At 50.6% G+C, this 26,993-nt stretch overlaps 1 protein-coding gene across 4 annotated transcripts in view; it reads left to right on the top strand.

Moving 5' to 3' along the window:
* The window catches only part of LOC308178728 (fer-1-like protein 4), a 40,843-nt gene that overhangs the window by 7,502 nt on the left and 6,348 nt on the right, over positions 1 to 26,993 (top strand). For 2 of the 4 annotated variants that reach the window (XM_080557758.1, XM_080557759.1), the window contains 31 exons: positions 891 to 1,022; positions 1,179 to 1,241; positions 2,382 to 2,466; positions 2,741 to 2,900; positions 3,106 to 3,289; positions 3,930 to 4,116; positions 4,335 to 4,699; positions 5,394 to 5,502; positions 6,245 to 6,443; positions 7,181 to 7,301; positions 7,882 to 7,982; positions 8,543 to 8,630; positions 9,622 to 9,738; positions 11,118 to 11,270; positions 11,525 to 11,708; positions 12,265 to 12,389; positions 12,798 to 12,932; positions 14,117 to 14,290; positions 14,521 to 14,637; positions 14,991 to 15,152; positions 15,581 to 15,743; positions 16,789 to 16,880; positions 17,293 to 17,424; positions 18,054 to 18,102; positions 18,960 to 19,066; positions 19,431 to 19,562; positions 22,429 to 22,539; positions 23,018 to 23,145; positions 23,627 to 23,797; positions 24,626 to 24,780; positions 26,107 to 26,285. In XM_080557758.1, coding sequence (XP_080413884.1) covers positions 891 to 1,022; positions 1,179 to 1,241; positions 2,382 to 2,466; positions 2,741 to 2,900; positions 3,106 to 3,289; positions 3,930 to 4,116; positions 4,335 to 4,699; positions 5,394 to 5,502; positions 6,245 to 6,443; positions 7,181 to 7,301; positions 7,882 to 7,982; positions 8,543 to 8,630; positions 9,622 to 9,738; positions 11,118 to 11,270; positions 11,525 to 11,708; positions 12,265 to 12,389; positions 12,798 to 12,932; positions 14,117 to 14,290; positions 14,521 to 14,637; positions 14,991 to 15,152; positions 15,581 to 15,743; positions 16,789 to 16,880; positions 17,293 to 17,424; positions 18,054 to 18,102; positions 18,960 to 19,066; positions 19,431 to 19,562; positions 22,429 to 22,539; positions 23,018 to 23,145; positions 23,627 to 23,797; positions 24,626 to 24,780; positions 26,107 to 26,285 — 4,380 coding nt within the window. Of the gene's footprint in view, positions 1 to 890; positions 1,023 to 1,178; positions 1,242 to 2,381; positions 2,467 to 2,740; positions 2,901 to 3,105; positions 3,290 to 3,929; positions 4,117 to 4,334; positions 4,700 to 5,393; positions 5,503 to 6,244; positions 6,444 to 7,180; positions 7,302 to 7,881; positions 7,983 to 8,542; positions 8,631 to 9,621; positions 9,739 to 11,117; positions 11,271 to 11,524; positions 11,709 to 12,264; positions 12,390 to 12,797; positions 12,933 to 14,116; positions 14,291 to 14,520; positions 14,638 to 14,990; positions 15,153 to 15,580; positions 15,744 to 16,788; positions 16,881 to 17,292; positions 17,425 to 18,053; positions 18,103 to 18,959; positions 19,067 to 19,430; positions 19,563 to 22,428; positions 22,540 to 23,017; positions 23,146 to 23,626; positions 23,798 to 24,625; positions 24,781 to 25,904; positions 26,084 to 26,106; positions 26,286 to 26,993 lie in introns of those variants that run through there. The other 2 variants (XR_013939935.1, XM_080557760.1) reach the window with 2 other exon arrangements.

Genomic DNA, 26,993 nt, shown 5'->3' with positions numbered 1-26,993 from the left:
CTAGCTCCAAAACCAGCTGGTCCAGGGCAGAATTTCTTTTTGAGCCACATAGCGTGGGTATACAGGAGAAAGGAGTCACCCTGACACCCCCAGTACTGTGGCAAAACACAGCCTGAGCAGAGCTTTGGAGAGTTCCCGGGCATGGCTGGTGCCTGCCAACCTCCCCAGGACCTTCCACAGGCCCTCATGGATGCCTGTGGGACATGGCTGGGGGTGGACGTCTGCTGCAGGGACTTTTTCAGACACCCCAGGAGGCTGACTCTGGATGGTGCTCTACACCAGGTTGATTTGAAACCCCTGTTTGGAAGTGGGGTTCAGTCACAGCTTTTGCCCTTCAGATTTCAGGGCCAGGTCACAGGCTGGATATAGCTTCAAATCCTATCCTGGTTCTGAGTAAACATGGACTTGCATCCGGGTCTCCTGTTTTTCAGGGCTGGGTCTTATCAACCTAGCAGAAAACTTTTGTGGGGGCGGAATTTCCTACCTTCCTTTCCTTGAAGCTATTACTCTTCAATCTAATGACTATCTAATTGCTTATACTGTGAGAACATTTCTCCCACATCTTAGACCTGTAACCAGTCAACAGCAAATGAGACAGCCATGTTCCAGTCCACACACATGTTCCAGACAGTTCCAGACACATGTCAAAGATGTGGGTTTAACACTTAATTTCCTTGCCTGTCTGAAAGGAAGAAATGTCTCAAATACCAGTTTGGTCTGTTGCCGGCCAGAGCAGATTTCAGCAGCTGTGCTCTTGCCTGTTCTTAGTGTCCAGACCTGTGCCAAGAGGGCCCTTCATGTTTGCATACTGGTATTGTTGGAACAAGCTCAGAATGGAGCCAGAGAGAAGCGGAGTGTTGATGTGATGGTTTTCTCCCACATTTCCTCAGGTTGGGATTAATATCATTGAAGCACAGAAGCTGGTAGGGGTGAACATTAACCCCTTTGTGGTAGTCAAGGTTGGAGAGGAGAAGAGGCACACAGTGACACAGAAGTCAACAAATTGCCCTTTCTACAATGAGGTATGTGTTATGGAGAAAGGCTTCATCATCACTGTGTCCCAAGTGGCCAAGGCCATCCTTGCCTGAGGTGCTCTGGGTGCAGCTGCTCTCAGGAAAAGGCATTTATGGGGTCCTGTTGGGAGCCCATGGCTCAGCTGTCTTTCTCTTCTCTTTTAGTACTTTTTGTTTGAATTCCATGAGCCAAGGGAAGTTTTATTTCACAGACTCATAGAGATTTCAGTAAGTATGTCTTCCTCATGGTCATTTGTAACTGGTACAGTCTGCTGCTTCTGTGTGTGAATGCTGGGAGTGATGGGCAAAGCAAGGCTAATACTACCAGCCAGGTTTAGCAGGCAGAGTCATCTGCCCAGAGAAGCTGTAGATGCTCCATCCCTGGAGGTGTTTAAGACCAGGTTGGACAAGGCTCTGGGCAACATGAGCTAGGGGGTGGCATCCCTCCCCATGGCCGGGGGCTGGAACTGGATAATCTTTAAGGTCTCTTCCAACTCAAGCTGGTATATGATTCTATGAGCTGCGACACAGAGACCAAAGGACTTTCCCATGGTCACAGTGGGGCAGAGATCCATCCCTGGCCCCACTCTGAGCCAGTGCTGGGCAGTGCTGCCTTCTCACCTCCCCACTGCCAGCTTTTTTCTGCCTCCAGTGACTGCAGTGGAGCCTCTGGTGTAGTTTCTCTGCTGTTGCCTTGCTGCCCCACTGGTTTTAGGGTCCTACTGTCCCTTGCTCAGAAGTCTCATCCCTGCTGGGTGTGGAGGTCAATGTAGGGTGAGCACAGGGGAGCTCAGCAGTGATTTCTGCTTGTAGGAGAGCCCAGCCAGGCAGACAGGGGTCTTAAAAATCCCCTGGCCCAAAGCACTATGGGGCTTTTCTCAAGGTAGCTAAACCCAGCCAGTACCTTCTTTGCCATCTGATCTCTGGTGTTTTCCCTCCAAAAGTCTGCACATCGTTTCTGCCTGTGTGGGTTCAGCAAGCATTGAGCATGGGTTGGGTTTTGTGAGAGAAGCTGGTCTGGTGTGGACATAAGGATTCCCTGCAGGAAGGCAGGTGTGCCCTTGGTTCTTTGTAGGTGTTTAGCTTATCTGGGGCTGGCAGAAGAAGCCAACTTGGTTGCAAGTCATGAATTCGCCTTGGCCCAGGTTTGGCTGAGGGCTGCGGGCTGGTAGGCTTTGCAGGAATGGTTTGGTCAGGGATGGGTTTGGCCCAGGGCTAACTTAGATGGGGGTCAATGTGCATGAGGAGCTTGCAGCTGCTACCTGAGCTGTGTGTTGGAACAGGCATCTCCTAGCATTCCATCGTCCTTGGGGATGTCTGGATGTGTTGCCCAGCTGCCTGCATCTCTTGTATTTCTTCTGTCTGCAGGTTTTTCACTCAAAGAACATACCATTTCTGGCAACATGCATAGGAACATTCAAGATGGACATTGTAACAGTGTACAGCCAACCAGGTATGACTGACTGCACAGCGTACCTGCTCCTTGCCCCAACTCCATTTGAAGCCGAGATTTCCTTTGGGCTCTGCTGGGTCTGGTGAGGGTCCTGTCTTTAAATCACTGTGTTCACATAAGGACCAGCACTCACTTCTCCTCCAGGCTTTCTGTAGGCTTGTGAGACCTCCTGCACCTTCAGAGGGAGGGTTGGGGCAATGTTTGTGCAGACATTGTTGGCTGTGAAATGGTAACCAAGGCTTTTTTATAATGAATCCCTTCCCTTCTCTCTCAGACCACAGTTTTTTCCAGAAATGGGCTGTTATCAGTGACCCCACAGACACTCGGGCAGGCGTGAAAGGCTTTGTGAAGTGCAACATCTCTGTCACTGCACGTGGGGATGTTGTGGGCTCCCTTCCCACCTCCTCCAGCAGCCGTGTTGAGGATATTGAAAGGTGGGTGCAGCAGGGTCTTGCATGACCCCGGGGGAAAACAGTCATATCTCTCTTCATGCTACATTTTTTTGCCCCATTAGTCCCTCTTCTGATGGGGGAAGACCTTTGGTGGGGCAGGATCCAAACATCCTGCCAGCCAGGTCATTTCCTGTCATCACATTTCCTGGGCTCCATGAAAGAGCCAGAACATGAATTTGTGTTTCAGGAACCTGCTGCTGCCTAAGAGAGTCCCTGCAGAGAGACCCTGGGCCAGGGTCTGTATCAAGCTGTATCGTGCTGAGGGCCTGCCCAGCATGAGCGCAGGCATCATGGGTGGTTTCTCCAAGATCATAGGGGAGAAAAAAGTGTTTATTGACCCATATGTGCAGGTCTCATTCTGTGGGCAGCAGGTGAGTCTGTCTACTGAGGGACCTGTGTGGGGCCGGGCTGATCCTTCCTTGTCTGTGTCAGCCCATGCTGGGCTGCTGCTGCTGGCAGCGACACTGTGACATGGCAATCCCACTGGAGACAGGCTGGAAGAGCCCAAGCCTAAACACGGGGAGAAGGTCAAATAAATCCCAGAGCAGAAGTCCTCCATAGTGGGCTGAACTCAGCTTGGCACCCTTGGGAGAACTTACTTAGCTAATGGCCATTTTCTTGCACCAATAGCTGAGGTTTCTGTCTCATTAAGAAGAGAAGTTGCTAGGCCAGCCAGCTGCCCTTACTCAGTCCCCGGTTAGCCTAGTGGCTCTCCCAAGGGACCCTAATGACAGCTCTGGGTCTGGTGGTGTTGCTTGTTTGTGGTCAGTGTTTCCCTTGGCCGTGCAGCGCTTGGCCAGGGCCTTGGGACAGCTCCCCCTGATGAAGGGCAGAGAGCAATAGCTGGGAGCTGGGGGAAGGGGCAGGGACCTGGCCACCTCCAGATCCTGCCAAGTACCATCTGCAGGCATGGCAGGGGGCATGCCATTGGCAGAGGGGCCCTGAGGCATCCCGTGCTCTGGCTGCTGGTCTGGTTGGTACTGTGTGGCTTTCACACCTTATCCTTCCCAGGGGGAGACATCAGTGGAGAGCAACACCACTGAGCCTGAGTGGAATGAGCAGATCAGCTTCATTGAGATGTTCCCACCTCTTGCCAAGAAGATAAAAATCCAGGTGCTGGATGATGCCAATGTTGGTGATGTAGCCATCGCCACACACTACATTGACCTGCAGCAGATCTCAGACCCTGGCAGGAATGGTGAGGCCTGGCATGGCTGCTCCCCTGGGGCAGGGTGGCCTGGGCAGCCCTGTGCTGGACACCCACTGCTCAGGCCACAGTGGTTTCCTGGAGGTAGAAAGCAGGAGTGTGTCTGGCCAGAACAGGCTCACATTGTGTGTCCTGGGCTGTCTGCTTGAGGGAACGGTCTCTGCAGCAGCACCTTGTGGTGTAATTAAACCTTGGCCCTGTCACTGCAGGCTTTAACCCCACGTTTGGCCCAGCCTGGGTGAACCTGTATGGCTCCCCCCAAAATTCAGCTCTGCGAGACATCCACAAGGACCTGAATGAGGGCGTGGGCGAGGGAATCTTCTACCGTGGGCGCATCCTCATGGCCATCACAGTGGAGATTTTCAGCAGCCCCAGTGTGGCAGAGAGGAAGCTTGGGGACAAGATGAAAAGTGCCCTAAGCAAACCGAAGCTGAAGAAGAAAAGTAAAAAATCCAAGGAGAAAGCCAAAGAGCTGAGCCAGCTGCAGGGAGAGGAGGAGACTGGGGGCTCTCAGGAGGCTGAGCAACCTGGGGAGGTCATTGTGGAGGTGGAGGAGCTTCATCCACTCCCTGTGGTGAGTCCTGCTGAGCTGGCATGACCTGACCCATGCCAACCTGATGCATGCATAGGCTAATGGGGAAAAGGCAGCGGGGACGCTGGCTGGTGTAACAGTGCCAGAGCAAACCCAACCTGCCCACTGCTATGCCATCAAGGGCTCTCTGAGCCTCTGCAAGGGCCAAGACTCCACCTGAAGCCCCAAAACTGCCTCCCTTGGTGAGGCTGGAGCACCCCTGCATGCATCACGTGCATGCATCAGTCCTTCCTGTGCCAGGAAAGACTCTCATATGGGTGCTATTCCCAGGGCATAGCCACCTTAGAGGACATGCTTCTTTCCAGGAGTCAAGGAGGTGTTAGCTGGCTCTGGGTCTCCACTTGGTCCCTAAAAGGTGGATAAGCAGCGGCTGTATGGGTACAGTAGCCATCCCTTAGCCTACAAACATCTTAAATAGCATTACACAAGCTGATGGCAGAGCATCTGCCAGAGCCACAGCTCCATACTACACCCTTGGGATTTCCAGACAAGCTTGCCCTATGACTGGCAGCCCAGTGGCACTGACCCCAGCAGTGTCCTGGTGATGTCCTTTGCGCCCTGGCAAGGCCCTCAGGAGTGCTGACAGGCACCAGCCATGCCCTGGTGCTCTCCAACTCTCTGCTGAGACAGGGTTCTATCACGCAAGGCTCGGGCTGATTTCTCTCTCCTTGCCCAGAATGCGTTGGGGAAGAAAGAGGAATTCCTCCTCTTTGCTGCCTTCTTTGAAGCCACGATGATGGACTCCTCACTTGGCTCCAAGCCTGTCAGCTTTGAGGTCTCTATAGGTGTGTATTCCCCAGGGTGCCAAGTCAGGAAACTACAAGAATGGTGTGAACCTCCCTGAGCCAGCCCAGGTCAGCACTGTGGTCCTGCAGTGCCAATCATCACATAACTTGTGTCTCCAAAACAGGAGCTCAAGAAGGATGGTGTATAAGGCCAGGCAGCGTTCACAGTGCTTTATTTAGTTTAAAAGTCTGGATGCCCTCCTGTGAGATTGGAGGTTTGCAGTATTTGTATGAACTGCCTGTTTGGGGAGTGTAGTTAAGCTCTCCTGGGAGTGGGTGTGAGAAGAGGTAGAAGGGTTTGGGAGCAGTCGATGAGGATTGGGCATGTGGTGGTGAGGGGCTGTGACAATGGGTGATGGGGAAACAATGGTAGGTGAGCAGGTCCAATCCCCCTCACCTGCTTTGCTGGAGGGGTGGAGATGCTTGATGCTGAGAAGTTGTGAGCACCTGCTGCTGACCCCAGAGCAGGGGTTTAGATGGGAGTCAGCAGGCACTTGGGGGAGCTGGTGGAACTTGAGGCATACACAAGAACTTCCTTGTGATTTCCCAGCTCCATCTCAGACCTCCTTGTTGTCCATGTGATACTTTGATGGTTGGGTGCTCCTGAAGTGCTGGTTCTGAAAGCACTGCATACCCATGTGCTTCTCTTGGGAATGTGATCGCACTGATTTTGCAGGCTGGTTAACTCATTGTTTAATACTGATCCCACTTACTTGTTTGCTCTTTAATGCGTATGTTCAAGGAAACTATGGCAAAGCTGAAGAGGTTGTGACCAAAGTACGTAAAAAAGGGGAGAAGGGAGAAGGGAGAGAAGAAAAGCAGCTTTTGCTGGACCCCAGTTCTGACAGTGAGACGGATGTTGAAGTCCTGGGCCCCGTTTTGGCCCCGTTGAACAAATCAGTGACAAAGAGCCAGAAACCAGAGACCATGGAGTATGACAGGTGAGTCTTCTTCTTTCTCTCTCCCTTGCCTTGGTCCTGAACTTTCCAGCTTTGTTATTCCAGATGCTATTAGTGCTCAGCAATGTGAGTGTTGTGCAAGTGTTTCTCTGCTTTGCAACCCTGCAGCTTGCCATACCCTAGCTGGCTGTTGTTGCCCATTAGCTCTACAGGCCCTATGGTGTCTGCATGATGTCCACAGATGGCCAAGGACAGGGCCACAGGGAACTGTAACCCATCAATAACAGCAGTCCATTTTCTGGTTGATAAACAGCAGCGCAAAGGCTTGATTCCAGCATGGAGGAAGGAGAGGACTGCTCTGGCACATGCTCTCCTATGCTGCGAGACACACGCAAGCTCTTCTAATGAGATGTCTACTCTGGGAATGCTTCCTATGTCATCCCACGGGCCTGGCAAGGTCTTGGTGTTTGTGTTGTGAGCCCTGTGCCTGCTCCTACTCAATCTCATAGCAGCAGGGAATCTCAGCAGCATCCCACACTCTCATCAGCCTCGTTCATCTGGGCACATGATGCACCATCTGCTAGAAACCCCTTGCATTAGTTTGGGGTGCCAAAGGGCTAGTCTAGCAGTTTGAATCTATGTCCATGGTACAGAGCCCAAAACAGCTGGTTCTCTGTGAGGAAGACAGAGTCCAGATGCTGCTGCTTGTGCAAGTGCAATGTGACATGGTGTGTGTGCTTTCTGCAAACAGCAGCCATAATCTCCTGTGCTGCCCCTAGGTCATACAGCTGCCTGCCCATGACACATGAGAAACCCTGCGTGTACATGTGGAGCTACTGGGAGGATCACACCTGGAGACTCTGCATTTCCAACTGGATTGTCAAGCTGGCAGAACGCCTGGTAGCATGTGTGGGGAGGCTCTTGGGGCACAGGGCTTCCTGTCTCATGGTGGTTTTTCTCACATCATGCAGAGTTGCTCTTCAAGATACTTACCTCAAACGTTGCCCCCAAACCCCCACCCCAACCCCCTGCCATGTGAGTCTGTGTCTCTTGTGGGGCTCCATCCCACCTGCCCCAGCCTGGCAGTGTCTCCTGGAAAGTGGCAGTGCCAGACAATGACAGAAAGCTGCTCTGCTGCCAGTCCTGCACTGGGGAGATGCTGCTGTAAATGGGCTCTCAGCCTTTGACGAGATTTTTTTCCAGGGCTTTGTCTTTCCTGCTCAGGCTTAGAAATCTGAAAGCAAAGCTCACACTTGTGTGTTTTGGTGACTGCTCAAGACTGAAGCACAATGTGATGTTACAAACAGTGTTCAGGTTATCCTTAAGTCTCAGAGTCTCTGACAGTGCAGCTCTGACCTGCCATGCTCGCTCTGTCCCAGCTCTGTAGAATGGAACATTTGGGGCAAACACATCCTTGCCATGCTTTGCTCTGACCCCACGGCCAGGTGCAAGGTCCCTAAATGTTATACTCTCCCCACAGGAGCAGGGGCTAGATGATGTGGAGAAGCTCATGAGAAGGCCAAAGACTAAAGCAGAAGAGAGGCTCCGAGAAGTGCTGGAGGAATTTGCAGCTGGGTGCAGGTTCTCATGTCCCTGATTTCCTGATTTTTGACTTTGGGTTAGGAGGTTATATTCTGTCCTACCTGGGCTGTGCACAGCCTGCACTCTTGATTTCAATAGGAGGATGAGTGGAAGGAAACCAGGACAACCTGGGGAAAAGACCCCATTGCTTTGCAAGCTCAGTGAGCACGCCACATAGCACCACACCTGGGAAGCACAGGGGTAACAGGCTGCAGCCTTGATGTTCCTGATCTCCTGTGTGTTTCCTAAGTGTTAGGACATTTCCTTCACTCTTTCAAGAGACTCATGTTTCAATCATTGCAACTGCCTGGTGGGGTCCAATATGCACATCAGTCCCTAGCCTTGGAATGGGGACATTAAAGACAGTGCCTTGAGTGCTGAGCAAATTCCAGTGTACCTTCTGATCAAAGAGGTTACAGAAAATAAGGCATTAGAGAGATGAGGTTTCTGATGCCTCCAGATTAGTAACAGGGGTTTGGAACCTGTGGCCCTGCTGTGTAAACTGTGCTCCCCTGCAGGGTGTACGGGTTGCAGAGCCTGTGCTGCTTTTCTCATTGCAGGCTATATTCACTCAGCGCAGAGAGAAAAACAATGGCACATCCAAACAACCTTGACAGATGTCGGACGAAATACATGATGCGCAACGTCGTAAGCTGTGGGATTTGAGGGTGGTGGAGGGAGCCAGTGTAATCCTTGCTTTGGGGGATGCTTCTGGAGGACCATCTAGAATTGATGCTAAGAGGAAAACTTGGAGCTAAGACCCACAATACAGTTATAGGCTTTTACTGCAGCATCTCCCATCCCTGCTTAGAGCAATATATTTTCCAGCACAGGGAGCAGAGGCAGGGGCTGGCTATGGCTGCCTCCTCTTTTATGCAGATGATATATTTTATGCAGAAGATGCCATTCTTCTTCTCCCAGCAGAACACAGTCATGACTCAAACTATATCAAACTGCAAAGCTTTGAAAGGCTGACCAAAATGCAATGACAGCAGCAGGAAATAAAATTAAGCCATGTCTGGGTCCCTTCTCCCTTCCCTCTGCCTCCCCCCACACTGTCACCTGAGTGATGGTGAAAGCTCTCTGGTAAGTCTGAGACTCTCTGAAAGAGATAACCAGCCCAAGAGATAAATTTTCTGGGTTTGGTTTTGAACCCTGAATTCCTTCTGGATTTCATCATGAAGTCTGTCCTCAGATCTGGACGCTGTCAATTAACAGACATGACAGTTTAGCCCTGTCTTCCAGTTTCCTTCATCTTCATATTCCCAGACTTCTGTGCCCCCCTGGTTGTTCTCCCAGGCACTGTCTGGAGCCTTGGACCGTCACCTTCTGAAATGTTTATTACTTATACATTCTTCTGCCCCAAACGATGCAAAAGCTCACAGACTTCTCTTACTGGCTGGTATCAGCAGAACTGATGAGTTACTGGAGTCTCCAGTTCTCAGCACCCTTCACTATATGGCTCAGTACAAGTTCATGAGGTTTGTTCTCAACAACTGGCAAGCGAACTGGTGGAGGCCAGGGTGCAACGGGGCAGGGTGGACGTGGCCTCTGCTTCCCCACAGAGCCCCTGTGAGGGCTGCCAGTGTTACATGCATGGGTCACGGCCAGGCATGTGACAACTCTGCTGTCTGTTCAGATCCTGTATGCGAAGCAGGGGCTCCGTGTGAGGCGGCAGCTGACTCGAGCCAATGTCAAGGAGAAGGTTAAGGAGATGAGGAGAATCCTGGCCAAGCTACGCTTCATGGCTCAAGAGGTACAGCTGCTCCTGGCGCACTCCATTTCCAAGCCGGAGAGGGCATGGGCAAGGAGAGGGTGCTGAGCTGGTTAATGGGCCTTTTACCAGCCTGAAATGGGGCTTTTTCTCTGAAGTCTTTCCCTGACATGTGAAATCGCAATTTCTAGTTGCTGGAAGTTACCATGCAATGGCCCTCATGAGGGATGAGGCCTCGCAGCCTTGCTGGACCAGTGGTGACAGAGCAGGAGTCCAAGGGCTCAGTAGTGGCTTGGAGGCAGAGCTGGGTCAGCTCCAGGCCGCCAGGACCCTCCTGCCCTCCCTGCCTGGCCCCAGGCCATGCCCACAGTGGGGATGCAGGAAGCCTGCCTGGGAAATCAGCCATGCCTTGCTCTGCATGCACTCCCACTGGGGACCGACACCAGATCTTCCTGCAAATTAAATTGTATTGCAATAAGGTCTCTCATCTATAAGAGAGACTCTCTTTGTTCAGAGTCTCACTGGCTCTATTTTAAACCTCTCTGGAAAGTAAGTGCATACTTTTAGTGTAAACCAGGGTGCACTGTTTGCTGGAACTAAGTGACCAGATGTTGATGCAGTTCAGAGAAGCCTGTCACCAGGTGAAGTTCAATTGTTATCACACCTTTAAGTACGTGAGGGCAGACTTCAGCATGAATGAGACTTTACCCCTTGCACTGCCAGAAGCAGCTGTGCTCAGGCTCCAGCCTTACGGTCCCAGGCACAGAGGACCCTGTTCCCCTCTTGTTGCCTACCATTGAGTGGGAATATTGCCGTCTCTGTGGAGTCCTTCTTACCTCAGTGCAGGCCTTACCTGCATGTGCATTCACCGCTTTTAGTCCCTGCTTGAAGGCCGGCAGTCTTGGTTTGGATCAGTAGTAAATTGCTTCAGCTACTTGTGTACTGAAAAATTGTAAGTACAAGTACAATGTACAGTTGCGAACACTAATGCCAAAGGGAGCAAGTAGAGCCTAGGGTTTAAAAGAAGTCGTTTACATCTGCGCATGTCCTTCATTTGCAAGGCTGTTCTGAGTCCAAGCTGCATTTGTACACTGGGTGCTGGCATTGCCGGATTGCCAGCAGGTGTGGTTCCGTTCCATGGATTAGCACTTGGGCTTCTGTTCTCCAGCCTCATGAGGGCTCCCTCTCCCCAGTGTGGGATGAGGGTGAGTGTGCCCTGCTGGTGTTTGTAATGAAAATGAGGGAGGATCACAAATCCTTCCAGGAAAACTGCAGAGCCATGCTGCAGGGCTGAATTTCAGAAGCATGTGCCCAGCATTAGGCCCTGTCACTTGCTTCTGGATCTCCAAAGTGCTATGCAGCCACCAGCCCCTTGTGCATCAGGAGACTTTCAATGCTATGCCTCCCTTTCCTCCCTCCAGCCCCAGTGCACCCTCCCTGACATCCTCATCTGGATGCTCAGCAACAACCGGCGTGTGGCATACGCAAGAGTCCCTGCACAGAACATCCTCTACTCAGTAGTTGAAGAGGAGAAAGGCAAGGACTGTGCAAAGATCCAGACTGTCTTTTTGAAGGTAGAGTTTATACTAAAACAACATGTTCTTGCTTCCTTCTTGCTGCTTTCCCCTATTTTCTTCTTAGCCCTCCTTTTTGTCACCTTGGTGGCTGCAAGGAGACGCAGCTCTTGCTTCACCAGTAATGCTTGCCTCTGCCGAAATGTTGCCATATCTCCTGTGCTCTGCGGCTGCTCACAGGCCAACACCAATGGTTTTAGTCTGAAGGTGGCATGGCTGGGATGGGCAACCTGCTAAACTTCCTGCACTCTCAGGTCCCCGGGCTGCATACTGGAGAGATCTTTGCCAAACTGGAAATCTACATGTGGCTCGGGGTTACCAAATATGCAAAGAACTGCATGGTGGAGCTGCCCAAGGAGTTCAAGTACCTCTCTGAGAGTGGGCAGGAGATCACCCAGTTATCGGTGTACAGTCTTCCCAGCCGACTCAGCAGGGATGGTGAGTTCCATGGCTTGACCGTAAGTGGGCAAGTGGAGAGGTGAGATGTCCTGCCCCAGGGTCAGTGTCTGAGGAGTAGGACCTGAACCATCATCTCCACATTATCTTTGAGGTGTGACTGAGGCAGGCAGGTCCAGTTTGTTCTGATGAGGCTGTGTTCACACACTCACAGCTGCAGCAGCTGGCAAGATAGGGTCTTCCTAGGCACTGAACGTTGTGCCAAACTGGCAATGAGCATGAGGTCTGCCTCTTTGCTGAGACCCAGTGGTGCTCCCCAGTGGCGCTCCCCAGTGGCAGATACTCACAGGAAATCACTGCATACTTCACGTGTCATGTTATTCCCAGGGGTGTCTGGGGAGCCTGCCGAGCTTCTCTTGCTTGGCCAAAGCTTTAAAGGCCTTCTGAGACCTGCAGTGAGTGCCCCTAGAAGTGGTACCCTTGCAGGATGCACCCTGTCTTATCTGGCTGGACTGTGCTCTTCCTAATATTTCATTTTTTTGGCCTGAGGTAGGGCTGGATCAGGGAACTATGAACTCTCTTCTCTTTTTCTTACCAGATTTCAGCTATTTCCAGCTCCGAGCCCATCTGTATCAGGCTCGAGGGATCCTCCCTGCAGGTGACAATGGCCTTTCTGATCCATTTGCAAGAGTGGTGTTTTCAACTTATTGCCAGACCACCAGGGTGAGACCCCTCAAACTCCTGCTTCTGCCTTCTTGGAGAGTTGGGGACAGAAAAAATCATCATACCCTCCTTGACATGTTGAAAGCCAGGGCTTTGTCAGTCCTCTGGGAAATTTTGTAACTCCACGCATGAGGTATTTGCGTGCTCTGGGCAGTGTGGCTACTTTCAGGGAACATTTGATGGAACAGCCAAGCAGAGCATGGTCTCAAGGGTTGATTGCCATTTGCCAGTTGGCCCCAAATACTTTTACCATCTCATGCTTTTACCATCTCTTCTGCCAGGTGCTGGCTCCGTGCAGCTGTGGGGGAGAGGAGATCAGCTCATTTTTTCCCCCACTCTCTTTACAAAGTGCATGTGGTTTGTTTCCATGGGCTGTGGCAGGCTCAGGCCTCCTGTCTTTGTCTGCAGACAGTGGAGGAGACACTGAGTCCAATGTGGAATGAGTTACTTCTGTTTGACCAGCTCATTATTGATGGGAAAAGAGAAGAGTTGAAAACAGAGACACCCATCGTCATAGTCAATCTCTTCAACCACAGTAAATTTGTAAGTATGGCCACACAGCCCTCCTGCTGTCCCTTCAGGGGACAGGGAAAGTAGAAGAGCAATATGTGGGTGCTGCAAGCAGGCACTTAGGAGCCACATCTCTGGTTCCATGACCCTGCCTGGTCCTGGTCTGCTGGTGGCAGTGAGTCCTGGGGGCTGTGACTGAGACTTTCTGCAGCCTTTTGCTATGAGCTGGGATGAAGCTGCTGGCTATGGGCTACAGATGGCTCATGGATGCTCCAAGCCAGGTCCTGGCGACTGCTTGGTGGATCCAGGATCTCCCCTCTTTGGAAAAGCAGTGTGCCTCTCCCAGCTGTCTGCCCTGCTTCCTTAGTGGGCTCTTGATGAAGAGGGCTTGCAGCCATGGGGAGATGATGTAGATCTCAGGACTGTTCTTTCCGATCTGTCATCTCCCATCCCTCCTCAGTCTTCCCCTTTCCCCCTTCACTAGTACTCTGAAGTCACACTCTTCTCCTGGGGCCTTCTATTATCATAAGGGGAATGGCATAACTGGACTCTCCCATGCACTGGACTCTCCCATGTAGTTCAGCAGCTTTCCTAGGCCCTGTTTGGGGCTCCCCAGTAAAAGAAAGACACTGACATACTGGAGTGAGACCAGGTGAGGCCACCAAGATGTCTGGAGCTGGAGCATAGGACAGAGCAAGGAAAGGCTGAGAGCCAGGAAAAGAGGAGGCAAAGGGGGCTTCTTATTGCTGTCTGCAGATGGCTAATGGGAGAGGGTAGAAAAGATGGAGCCAGACTGCTCTTGGAGGTACACAGGGATAGGATGACAGGCAATGGACACCAGTTGGAACAAGAGAAAATGCCAACTTAATATAAGTTTCACACTGATGGCGTTCAAATGTTGGGCCTGGAGCTCAGATAGCTTGTGGGAGGCATCTTTGGAGACATTCAAACCCTGACCAGAGAAAACTCTGAGGAACCTGATCTAGCTTTGATGACCTCTGGTCCATGGTCCCATGCCACTTGTCCAGTCCTATATGGAAGCAGACCAGGAGTTAAGAGGAGTTGCTGTGGGTACCTCTCATCTTCTCCAGGCTCTGTATGGAGCAGAGAGTGGAGAAGAGTTCTCATGCAGGCTCAGATAGCTGGAATTAGTGGTGGTCTTTCCTCTGAGTTGGTGATATAATGCAGGGATAATTTCACCCATTCCTTTGCTGCAGGGCTCCCCTGAGTTCCTTGGCCAGGCCTTTGCTGTCCCACATGTGAAGCTGGTTGATGAGCCATACAGCAAACCTGCCCTGCAGTTCTTTGATTTCTACAAAGGCACCAAAGCGGCTGGGGAGCTCATTGCCACTTTCGAGCTGATTGAGCTGGATTACAGTGGCTATTTGGAGGTAATGGGCTTTGAGGAAGACACACATGGTTGCCAGCACTCTGAGGAGTGCAGAGCTGGTTGCATGGGGCCCACCAAAGGATTCCCTGTTGAAATTGAACTGGCTTTCAGCTGAAAGGAAGCTGCAGGGGAAGAGCCTGTGGGCACAGAACAAGAGGGGAGGAAGAGGGGACATGGTGTAGAGGAGACATGTCTTTCACTGCTCAGTGTGTCCTGGCTCTGTCTGTTCAGCCATCATTGCCTGAGGATGTGGAGCCCAAGGAGCCCAGCTATTTGGAAGACCCCCGTGATGGACGATTCATTATCCCGGAGGGCATCCGCCCAGTGCTGAAGGAGTTTCGCATAGAGGTGAGCTGCCTTCTGCAGGGCTGGCTCCTACATCAGATGGCGCAGCCAGCCCATGGACAGGGCAGGGCTTGGGGAGGGAGTTGGGTTTGGGGCTCAAATCTGCCTTCAAGACCTGAGCAGATGCCAGGAATGGAGGTACTTGCATTCAGGAGAAACTACCTCAGTGGTTTAACAATCAAAGCTGTTGTGTTTGTGCCTGCAGCATGAGTTTGGGTCCATGTGGCCACCTTGGGAGAGTGGTTTCATGCCTCTCTTGGGGTCTGTGCTGAGTGTGTTGGCACCTCCAGGCAGAGCTGCATGGCTGGGCTGCGCCTGGCACGTCTGGAGCAGGCCAGCAGCTTTGTGTGCTTTAGATCCTGTTCTGGGGCCTGCGGGACCTGAAGCGGGTCAACTTGTTTGAGGTGGATCAGCCCCAGGTGATCATTGAATGTGCTGGCAAGAAGGTGGAGTCGGAGGTAATTGTGGCCTACAAAGAGAACCCCAGTTTCACCGAGGTGGTCAAATACATGGACGTGGTGAGTAGTAGGAAGGGGGCTCCTACCATGCTGGGGTACACCATGGCTGTCCTGCACACACATACAGTCTGCTTGCTCAGGGTGAGGGCGCAGGAGGGGAGCTGCCCCCAGGGTTTTGCTCTCCCACGGCCACACAGTTTGGCTGCAGATCAAAACCTTTGGGAAGAAGCCCACTGAGAGCAGTCTCAGCTGTTGTTTGTCACATTTTCCTGCGCAATGTGCTCTGGGTGATCCTTCTCAGCAGGGGGGTTGGACTAGATGATCTTCAGAGGTCTCTTCCAACCTTGGCCATTCTGTGATTTTATCACCATGAGGCTCTGGTTTTAGGGCAGAGCTGTAAGGGTTCTCATCAGACCTCCTCATGTGTGGTGGGTCTGCCACTGGTATTGCCCTCACTCCTGCAAACCCATTGCATGGCTCTTTTGCAGGAGCTCCCTGAGCAGGTCTACTTGCACCCTCCCCTCAGCATCTTTGTTGTGGAAAAGCGGGCATTTGGGCGCACCGTGCTGGTGGGAACCCATGTTGTGTCCGACGTGATGAAATTCTCTCCAAGAGAACTCGAAGAAGAGGAAACAGAAAATGTGCCCAGAGGTGAGCTGCTCGGTGAGGTTCCTGTGGAGGCAGCAGGCAGATTCTGCCCATGGCAAAGATCTTTCACCCCTCTTCTCTGTAGCCAGGCGACAAAGTCCTCATCCAAGAAACATAAGATGCTGAATAAAAGCATAGCCCAAGGCAGGTTAGCCTTGGAGGCTGTGATCCTCTAAGATTGGTGTTGGGAAAGTGGTTGCAGCCAAGCAATGGCATAAGGCTGATCTCTTTGGGGTTGGCAGAGGGTAGTTTGCAGACTGTTCTCTCCAAGGTTAGCTTATCATATGCCTCCCCACCACATCGCCAGGACTCTTCACCTGTGGATATGCCATCTCTTTGGAGCCTTTTTCCCAGCCACTGTTTGTCTTACAGTTGTGGAAATCAGAAGAGGGAGAATGGCTTGTGAAGATGTCTTAATCCAGCCGGTCATTTAACTGGGGCTAGATATTACACAGTAACTTATTCCTGTGAGAAGTCTGTGTCTGGAATCAGAGTTTTTTAGTCTGTGAAGGACTATTGTATTCACCTATTCCAAACCTATGTGTAACTGGACTGGAGGGCTGTCCTCAGTGAGACCTCTGTCAAGATTTAGGGAGTGTAAGCTGGTCCACTACAACCAAGGATTTGAGAGGTTTCCACTTCTCTCCTATTGCTGGGTCAAGGACTACTCATTTGGGAATAGATTAACCCAATAGCCCTCTGACAGCAACAACCAAAGCTCCTGATCTGGGAGTGTGTAAATAAATATGGTATGAAGACTAAGAAGCAAAAGATTGATCTGTGGTAGTTTCCGAATAGGTCAAGTGTATCTCATAAATCTGAATTCTTACTAGTCAGTAATGCATGTGGATGATGGTGGCTAGTCTTAGCAATGTACATGGTTTTCCAGTAAAATTTTGGCACAATCTGCTATCAAAAGCTTTAAAAGAAATCACATCATGGTGGGTAAGAGAGGTTTTTTTCCTGTGAAATAACAATTGAACAAAATTAGGAAGCAGTGGGCAGAACTAAATGCATGAGAACATGATGCTCTTTCTCTTCATCTCAGCTCGGAAAGTCTCATCCCAGCATCTTCCCTCTCAGATTGGCCCTGCTACTGGTGACCCAGGTCCCAGCACTCACCCCTTGAGTTTGGTAAAGGTGAGTGATGTGTTGACCCAGTGAATTTTGAGGTTTGAACGTCCAAACTGAAGGTTACAACCAAAAAGTTCTGAAGTTCAGAGTTAAGTTTCAACCACCAGCTTTTGCTCTGGACTCAAACACTGCTCTTCCCCTGCCTGTCTCCTGGAGGAGTTTCATGCCTGCTTCTGCTGGTCATTGACACTGCTGCATGTCTGGGCTGTGGCACAGGGAGAAGAGCTGTGTTGCCTTGTGCAATGAATACTGATGCTTTCGTAGCAAAGCATGAACCCGGGCTACATGTAGCTTTGCACCTCCTGTGCTCTGCATGAAAGCTGAGCCTTTTCTGGGGCTATCAGGATACTAGTGCAGGATGTGTGGGTGTACTGTGTTACCCTTGCCTCCCTCTGAGCACTTGCTCTGTGCTTTTAAGGCTCCTTTAAAGAAGATTCCTATTAATAAACTTGCAAAGAAAGAGGATGAATATGAAGAGGAGAAACCAGATCTGGAAGAACTGGATTGGTGGTCCAAGTACTATGAGTCCCTGAAGGAGCTGTATAACCAGGTAATCTCTTGTCACAGCTTCCAGCTGAGGGGAGAAGCATTTGCACTGGCTTGAGGAAGATGATTTCATCAGCTCAGAGTGCCACAGTAGCCCTGTGGCATGGATCTGCAGGAAGATGTATGCTTTTGAGTGTCAAGCACTCTTAAGGTAGTCAGGTATCAAACACTGACCAGGTGGGCTGATTTCTGCAGGCAATGGATGTTGAAGCATCCCTGAGGCTGAGTGGTTTCGATAATGTGACTGGGATCATGTTAAGACACTCCTGAAAATGTGACATTGCTGATCTGAGCTGCAGTGCAGGGACTTTCATGCGGTGTGGAGACTTTCACTCTGTCTTCCCAGGGTGGGCTATGGGGGCAGGTCTGACACAAATTTCCTTGCTTACCTTGCTTCTCCAATATCCCAATCAAAAAAGGCAATAAGAAGATCTGGGGAGAGGAAAAGTTGTTTCCTTCAGGTATGCTGATAAAGCACTCATTGAAAACCCTCCTGCAAAAATGTTAATGCTAAATGATCTCAGTCTGGATATTGCTGACTCTACTTGGCAGTAAGCTTTGGAAGTGTCCTGTGCTTGGATAGAGAAGCCATTGTGGTCAGCAATGTAGGGTGACTGTCTGTGTGTGTTTCAGACACGCATTGATGAGGAAGACGCTGAGAATGATGACCTGAATGATGCAGGTGAGTCTTCTGTGGGGAGAGCCAGGCTCTACACTGTCCTAGAGGGTGGTGGGCTTGTGGTAATGGGCTCTGAGGGGGCAACAGCTTTGCAACATTCAGCAAAAGCAACACAAAAGGGAGCAGAGAGACTAGAAACATTGGCACAGGCTAACAAAAGCCATTTCAAGTTGAAAACACTAAACTTGCCTCGAGAAAGTTTGAAAAATTTTGTTGAAGCAAGAGCCTTCCTGAGTGAGCAAAACTTTGCAGAAAAATTGGCTGCAAGTATCATGGGATTGCCATGGTGGGAGCAGGAAGTAAAAGTGGAATGGGTAGAAGGGATGATGGAGAGGAAAAACTGTCTGGGAGCTGGGCTTCACTCTGCCTGTGGATACTCACCTTGGATAAAAAATTCACTCAGAAAAACATTAATAAAAAGCAAATGATCTGAGGACAGTATTACAGCTGTAGGCTCAGGTTTGCTGAGGTATAAGCAGTGACTGGCCTAGCAATGACCTGAATTGATGAGACAGTAAGCATAGAAATTACGTGAATCCTATGGAAGGGTCCAGTCACCTGTGGAAGGTTCCAGGCACCTTCCTCTATTTGCTCTGTCCTTGCCCACTTTCTTCTTGAAGAGCACCCATTCAGGCAGGCAGGTCTGTGCTGATTTTTGTCCTCTCATGCATACTTGTCTTGCTGGGAGAGCTGAGATGTTGTGAAAACATCTGTTATGGAGAGCAATGACTCTAGTTACCCTAACGCAAGTCAAAGACCTGGTTGAAAGCAAAAGCTGTTGCTGGGGTCATTTCATGGACGGGCACTTGCCATGATGGGAGAGATCAGAGCATTTCCCAATCTCCTATTGACACTTCTAGATGGAGGCAATTTAAATGCAGCCTACATTGACATGGAAGCAGAAGATGAGGCAGTAACTGAAGCTGAACCTGCTCGACCCAAGAGGAAGCTCATTGCCACCCTTCAAGTGAGTGTTGGGGTGACAGATCTGGCCTCTTTCAACCCATGCCCTTTTTCCATGTTGTCCTCACTTTCCTGCAGTGGAGATTAGACTGGGATAGAGAACCTGATCCAGTAGTGTGCACTGGGCCCCATCTTTGCTGGGCTCTGAAACAGCTAGTGAGATCCTGAAGTTCAACTGGGATGTGTGTGCTCATCTGAGGATGGGCCCGGGGTGATAAAGAAAACCTCACACTGAGTAATACCAGGGTAAAGCAAGGCAAAGTGAAATGGTCAAAACAGGGGAAAGATGGTCTTTCCCCTCTTAAAGGGGACTCTTCTCCCCTTAAGATATCAGGAAAAGGCCTAAGATGACTTTCTACTTCTTACAGATCTATAACTCTGAGCTGGAAAATGAGTTTGGTAATTTTGAAGACTGGCTGTGTATTTTTCCCCTTCATCGTGGCAAAGCAAATGAGGATGAAGATGGAAATGAGGACGAACATTTTGTCGGGAAGTACAAGGTATCATTTGAATAAAGTTTGTGCTGTACATGGAAGAAAATTCTTAGGGTGACCTGTGTCTCAGAGAATTCAGATGCCAGCAAAGCCTCAGCGAGGATGAATGTGTCCAAATAATGTGAGGCTATGGTGAGGCATGGCCAGGGTACTATAGGGGCCTGTCAAAGTAACTGTGTGCTGTGGTCTTTTGTTAGCTGATAAATCCACCTCCTTTAGATTTTTTTACCTCTTAAGAAAGTGAGAGCATGAAGCATGAAGGAACACACATCCCGGTTGAGGCCTCTGGGTATGTTTAGTATGTAAATAAGTATTAGTGAGCTTCACTGTTTGCAAAATTAACAAAGCTTGTCTAAAATAAATATCGTTCTCCCACAGAGGAGCTCTTGAAGACTGAAACATCAACTACAAAGGTTGATTTACAAAGGTCCCTAGGAAACCTTTGGTGTCTTCCTGCCTTTGGTACCTTTGGCAGTCCAGTTATGTGCTTGGAGATGTTCAGATCTTCTGGCATCAGCAGTGGCCTGAGAACCTAACTTGCAAACAGGGATGGCCTGGGCCATATAGGCATGATGGTGCTTTTGTAAAGGACTGTTCCCATGGGCACAGGGTGTCTGTTGTCTGCATGGGCAATGGCTCTGACTTCCCAGCTGGCAAGAGGGGCTGGTCTTGGTGGCTTCAATCCCATCTGAGATGTTCTCTTGTATCTAGCCATTATCATTGGGAGTATGCCTCCCCACTCAGGAGACCTGGAAGGCCCAGCTGATCAATACATGGCTGAGAGGCTGGTGCCATTGCAGGAATTTGGGATTTTTTGATCATGGGGAATTCTACTCGGCACCTGGCCTGATGGCTGTCGATGGGTCCCACCTGTCTCAAAGGGGGAAACAGATTCTAGCCCAGGAGCTGGCAGGGCTTATTGAGAGGGCTTTAAACTAGGTATGAAGGGGGACGGAGATGCAATGAGGCTTGATAGAGGTGAGCCTGGGGGAGGAGTCCCAGGGTTGGGGGTGAGGGCAATGGCACAACTGAAGTGCATCTACAGCAATGCACACAGCGTGGGCAACAAACAGGAGGAGGTGGAAGCCATTGTGCAGCAGGCAAGCTATAACTTTGTCGCCAACACTGACACGTGGTGGGACCGCTCCCACGACTGGAGTGCTGCAATGGATGGCTACAAGCTCTTCAGAAGGGACGGGCAACTTAGGAGGGGAGGTGACGTGACTCTCTGTATTAGAGAGTGTTTTGATGTTGTTGAGCTCAGGGTTGGGAATGATAAGGTAGAGTCCCTGTGGTTAAGGATCAGGGGGTTGGCCGACAAGGCGGACATCCTGGTGGGGGTCTGTAATAGACTGCCAAACCACGATGAAGGGGCAGAAGAGGCGTTCTGTAAGCAGCTGGTGGAAGTCACTCAATCGTCAGCGCTTGCTCTCATGGGGGACTTCAACTTCCCGGACATGTGCTGGAAATACAACACAGCCCTGAGGAAGCAGCCTAGAAGGTTCCTGGAGTGCGTGGAGGACAGCTTCCTGACTCAGCTGGTTAGTGAGCCTACCAGAGGGGTGCCCCGCTAGACCTGCTGTTCACGAACAGAGAAGGACTGGTGGGAGATGTGGTGGTAAGGAGTTGTCTTGGGCAGAGGGACCACGAAATGGTAGAGTTCTCTGTTCTTGGTGAAGTCAGGAGGGGGGGAGGGTGTCAGTAAAACTGCTACCTTGGACCTCCAGAGGGCAGACTTTGAATTGTTCAGGACACTGGTAGGGAGGGTCCCTTGGGAGCCAGTCCTGAAGGGCAGAGGGGTCCAGGAAGGCTGGACGCTCCTCAAGAAGGAAGTCTGAAAGGCTCAGGAGCAGGCTGTCCCCATGTGCCGTAAGATGGGCTGGCAGGAAGAAGACTGGAGTGGCTGAACAGGGAACTTTTTCTGAGTGTCTGGGAGAACAAGAGAGTTTATGTCCGGTGGAAGAAGGGGTTGGCAACTTGGGGAGAGTACAGGGAAGTTGTCAGCTGTGCAGAGAAAAAAATCAGGAGGGATCTGGCCAGGGTCGATGGGCAGAGGCCAAGGGGATGAGGTTCAACATGGCTAAGTGCCGGGTCCTGCACTTTGGCCACAACAACCCCATGCAGTGCTACAGGCTTGGGGCAGAGTGGCTGGAAAGCTGTGCAGAGGAAAAGGGTCTGGGGGTGCTGATTGATGCTGGCCTCGACATGAGCCGGCAGTGTGCCCAGGTGGCCAAGAAGGTCAACAGCATCCTGGCCTGTATCAGGAATAGTGTGGCCAGCAGGGCTAGGGAGGTGATTGTCCCCAGTACTCTGCTCTGGTGAGGCCGCACCTTGAGTGCTGTGTTCAGCCTTGGGCCCCTCAGTACAGGAAGGACATCGAGGCCCTGGAGCGTGTCCAGAGAAGGGCTACGAAGGTGGTGAAGGGCCTGGAGCACAAGTCCTGTGAGGAGCGGCTGAGGGAGCTGGGGGTGTTTGGTCTGGAGAAGAGGAGGCTCAGGGCAGACCTCATTGCTCTCTACAGGTACCTGAAAGGAAGGTGTGGGGAGCTGGGGGTTGGCCTCTTCTCACAGGTAACTAGTGATAGGACTAGAGGGAATGGCCTCAAGTTGTGATGGGGGAGGTTTAGGTTGGAAATTAGGAGACATTTCTTCTCAGAAAGAGCAGTCAGGCATTGAAACGGTTGCCCAGGGAGGTAGGTGGTGTCACTGTCCCTGGGGGTGTTCAAGGAAAGGTTGGACATGGTGCCTGGGGACATGGTTTAGAGGGTAACATTGATAGTAGGGTGATGGTTGGACCAGATGATCTTGGAGGTCTTTTCCAACCTTAACAATTCTATGATTCTGTGATTCTATCTGCAGTGTCTTTATTGCAGGGCTCCTTCTATGTCTACCCTACTGTGGAAGCCAGCAAGGAGCCAAGGGTCTCCCAGGGTGTTCCAAGGAACAGGCCCATCAAGGTTCTCATTAGAGTTTATGTTGTTAAGGTAAGTCTCTTGTGGTGGTGACAGTAATGCTTGGAGGTCTGCCCCTTCCTAAGGACATCCTGCCATTCACCACTTAGTGAATTTGAGCAGCGGCACTTGTGAAAGGCTCGATACTGGCTTACAGGCTCTGCTTGGCCAGTTGGAGTCCGTTACAGTGGGGGCTTGTATTTATTCCTTGTCCATGGAGAGCCTTCTGGGCTTTGTATCTTCATGAGGTGCTAAGAATCTAGATGGGCATTGCCCAGCTCCTGTCATCTGCCTTGAGACAGTGAGCAAGCAGGTGGGCTGGCAGCTGGAGGCATCTGTTGCTTGTTAAGTGGGGATTTGCATGGCAGCAAATGTGCTTCACTTGCTGGGGCAGCTACTGGAAACACCTGACCAGTGAGCTTGGGTGGTCTCAGGCCCCACACAGTGTCTCCTATGCTCTCTATGTTGCTCTCTGCAGCTGATGTATGGCTCTACCTCTTGTGTATTCCAGGCTACAAACCTGTCTCCAGCAGACCCCAATGGCAAAGCAGACCCCTACGTGGTGGTGACAGTGGGGCAGGAGCGGAAGGACACCAAGGAGCGATACATCCCAAAGCAGCTCAATCCTGTGTTTGGAGAGTATGTAGGAAGTTTTGCTCTAGTAGGATTAATGGGAATAGTGTAAATATAGGGCTCATGCTGCGTCCCAGCATTTGCAGTCTTCTGTTCCTCTCTGCTGGAGAATCTTGTACTATAACACAAAGGTGCCAGACATGTCTCCCGCCTCCATCTGTCACGGGAGTGTTTGGGTTTAGGAGTGAAGCACTCAAAGGACTTGATTTATCAGACAAAGTAGCAAGCCAAGCAGCAACAGAGCTTTGGAGACGTTTGTCCTTACCTCCAACAAGGAGCTCTATCCAACAGCATACACTCCTGGGTGAATAACTCCTTTGTTTGAATATGCACACTGAAAACTGCACGCACTGAACTTTGCAGAGCCAAATTCTATCAGAGTCTTAGGGTTGGCAAATACAGTTCTTAAATGGGTAGGATGGGTGAAACAGAGCATGTATTTCATATCTCCTTGCTAACTGCACTTTACAAATCTGCTTCTGTTCAGAGTTGTGGAGCTGACAGTCTCCTTTCCCATGGAATCAGAGCTCACTGTGGCAATATTTGACCATGATTTGGTTGGATCTGATGATCTGATTGGGGAGACCAAGATTGATTTGGAGAATCGATTCTACAGCAAGCACAGGGCCAACTGTGGAGTGGCTTTGCAGTATGACATGTAGGTACTAGTCTGACACATTAGGGCTGTGAGAGTTCTTTTCGCCTACTGTTCAGGTGGGTAACAGAGCACCTCCAGTTCTGGAGGATGACCCTTGCAGCCACGGTATTCTTTGAGCAGGTATCATGCAGATGCACTACAAGGAATATGGATAAGTCCATCTCTTTTTATTATTATTTTTTTTTGTCTCCTACCCATTTCCTGTGATAGCTCTAACTCCTACTGCAGAAGGATACATTTTGCATGTAGTAGCAAAAAAATCTTTAATGCTTTCATATTGGTGTTCCGTGAAAAAAACAATCATTTAACAGTGTTGTAATTTTGACCTCTTTCAGAAAGTAAGGCAGTTTCTTTAGAACTAGATGATTCTGTGAGCACCTAGGCTCATGATGTCTATTTTCCTTTGTCCTCATGTAATATATATTCTCTGGTGTATTTTTCTGGTGTGTTTGGCCACATTTTCTGTAAACACTTTTCTCCCCTGTTACTTGATAATTAGCTGTTGGAATTGAGCTGTTAATTAGCTGTTGGAATTGAGTTCCCAGAACAGCTGACACCTCTCTCCCAGTTCGGAGCTTCAGCTGGACTTGCTGCTGTTGCTGCTCTGACGCCAATGGTTCTGTGAGGTGCAACCCTGGCTTGTTCTGGGAGAGGAAATCTCGTTAAGCTTTTCATTCATTAAGCTTCTTTGTGTCTGTGGTTTCCCCAATGAAACTCTGAGCAGGGAGCTTGTGGCATAGCCTGTGTTGGAAGGAGGACAGGGGATCTCCTAAACTATGGAAAAAAACCTGTCATGTCTAAACTATATGTGTTCTCCCTTCCACACAGAGATGGCTACAACATGTGGCGAGATGCTTTCAAGCCCACACAGATCCTGGATAGCTTATGCAAGAAAACCTCGCTACCTGCAGCAGAGTACAGACAGGAGGAGGTCAAAGTGGGCAATAAAATCTTCAAGGTTCCTCCAGAGGCATTTCCTGAAGGTACAGAGGGCATGGCTACTCCTGTGCTCAGTGGTGAACTGGGCTAGGAACCCAACCCAACAGCCTCTCTTCCCTGAAGTGTCCAGGCCAGTTGGGCTGTTTGCCCCCACTTTGCACCCTGCCCATATTTCTGGGTCACTGTTGGGAGCATTCTCAGCACTCAGTGTCCTGGCTTTGGTGGATGATGATGTTGCAATGGGGGAGATGTGATCCAGGCCATTAGATCCCAAAGCAGCTTCTCAGACAGTGAGTGGAACATTCCTTCTGCAAAGTAAACCCTCTTGCACAGCAGTGCATGGGCATTTGATCCTTGTTCAGCCAGAGAAGGTGTAGCTTATTCTAGTGGCTGACACTGTTATGGAGCTTTATCTCCATCTGCTTGTGACCACCATCACCAAGACATTGGGTGGGGGGGAGAAGAGGAGACTTTTAGTCTCCTTTCCTTCTCCTAGATGGCTTCATCCTTCAGGGATGCTCTCTGCTTCTGGTGGTTTTGGGTGCTTTGGGTAACACCCCACTGCTCCTCACTATTTATTTCCTCCTTATGGGCAGCTTCCACATCTCCTTTGCTATTTTTTTTCCTCCTTACTGGAATTATAAGCTGAGAGTTGGGACCACAGGTGACCAAGAACATAGTGACTTACACCCTTTGCCAGCAGTGATGCAGAACCTTCCTGAACTGTTCCTTCTGAGCTTGTTCCCTCCAGTGACAAATACTCATGCAGTGAGACCAGCCTGGAGAAAAGGATGGAGCAGATGTGGCCTGCTTCTGGATGACTGGATCTTGTGAGGCAATGCTATGTTGCCTGCAGAAAGGATGCTTTCTGTGTCTGTTCTGCGCAAAGAGCAGGACAATTTTATGTGTTCAGACAACTTTACCTTCTGCTTGTTTCAGTGTTCCTCTGCTTTCTGCTGGTCTCTAAGGGTTGGTTGTGTCATGAATGGGAAATAAATCCCACTCAGGAAAGGACAGGGCTGCCCTGTGGACCTCTGTCATGATCAGGGCCTGCTTGGGATGGTTTTGGTTTCAGAGTGATATCCAAAGGGCAGGTGTTCTCTTTAAACCTGGGACTGAGTGGGTTAGTATGTCCTTACCCATTGGTTCCTGTTTTTCTCCCCACCAGCGGGCTTTACTTTGGTCTTGAACTGCTATTTGCCTTCACTCTATGCCAAATGAGTCAGTCAGCAGCACAGACTGTTTCTTCTGGGAAGCTGCTTGTTTACCCAGTCCATCATCTATACATACCTGTGCCGGTGACTAATTTCCTGAAGCAGCTCTTTCCAGCCAGATTCCTTCATCTTCTGCCTGACTCTGTCCTGCTGCAGAGGCCTCTGCAAGGAACCAGAGAGGAGTGGCAGATGAGAACTGGTCAGTGGATGATGAACATAAGGCTTTGTACATTCTGCAGCACTGGGAAGAGATGCCAGGATGTGGGTACAAGCTGGTACCAGAGCATGTAGAGATCCGGTCCCTTTACAACCCAGAGAACCCTGGGCTCGTGCAGGTGAGATGTGTCTCCTTGTCCAACTTAGACATTTCTCTGGCAAGGACTTTTGGGGTGACTGGTTCTCAGCTTCTTGGCTGGTCCCCTGTTGTCCCTTTGTCTCCTCATTGTGGCACAAGTCCCATGCTCTGCCCCTGCCTGGGTGGGCAACTGGAGTTGTGTGCACGTCCAGCCCTGCTATGGAAGGAGGACTGCTGCCCTTGTGTGTTTTTTGTTCAGATCCACCCTTGGAGTTTAGTGGAGCTCCTGGACCTCTCTTCATTGATGTTGTGGTCACAATATTGGTGGCCAAGAGTCCTTCCTTTCTCCTCAGGCCACACAGCTGCTCCAATGAGGATACTGTGTGGGTGGCAAGGGACCTGCTCTGCCATGGTCGGTGGTAGTGTCCTTGCCTTTCCCTGCCTCTTCCTCTGCTTTAGCCCCTGTCATTGCTCCTTTGCTCCCCTGCAAAAACCCTGTTCTGCCCTCTTGTCTTTTTCCTGCTCTCCCAGGTCACCATCACCGTAGAACAGGGCCTTGGAAGTAACATTGGTGGCTCCTGACCTGGGGACCTGGGCTGGGGTCCCGGCTCCCTTTGCTGTTCAGACAGCAGAAGCTGCTCCCACACTTTGAGCTGGATGTGAGCAGTGCCTGCAGGGAGTGTGGGACAGCAGCTCCAAGAGGAGGTGTTTCCTTCTGCTGGTGCCAATGGCCATACATTGAGCCCTG

Source organism: Anser brachyrhynchus (genome assembly GCF_964034855.1).
Source record: "Anser brachyrhynchus genome assembly, chromosome: 16".
NCBI lineage: Eukaryota > Metazoa > Chordata > Aves > Anseriformes > Anatidae > Anser > Anser brachyrhynchus.
The sequence above is the reverse complement of the archived record's forward strand: the minus strand, read 5'-3'. Positions and strand labels throughout refer to the sequence as shown.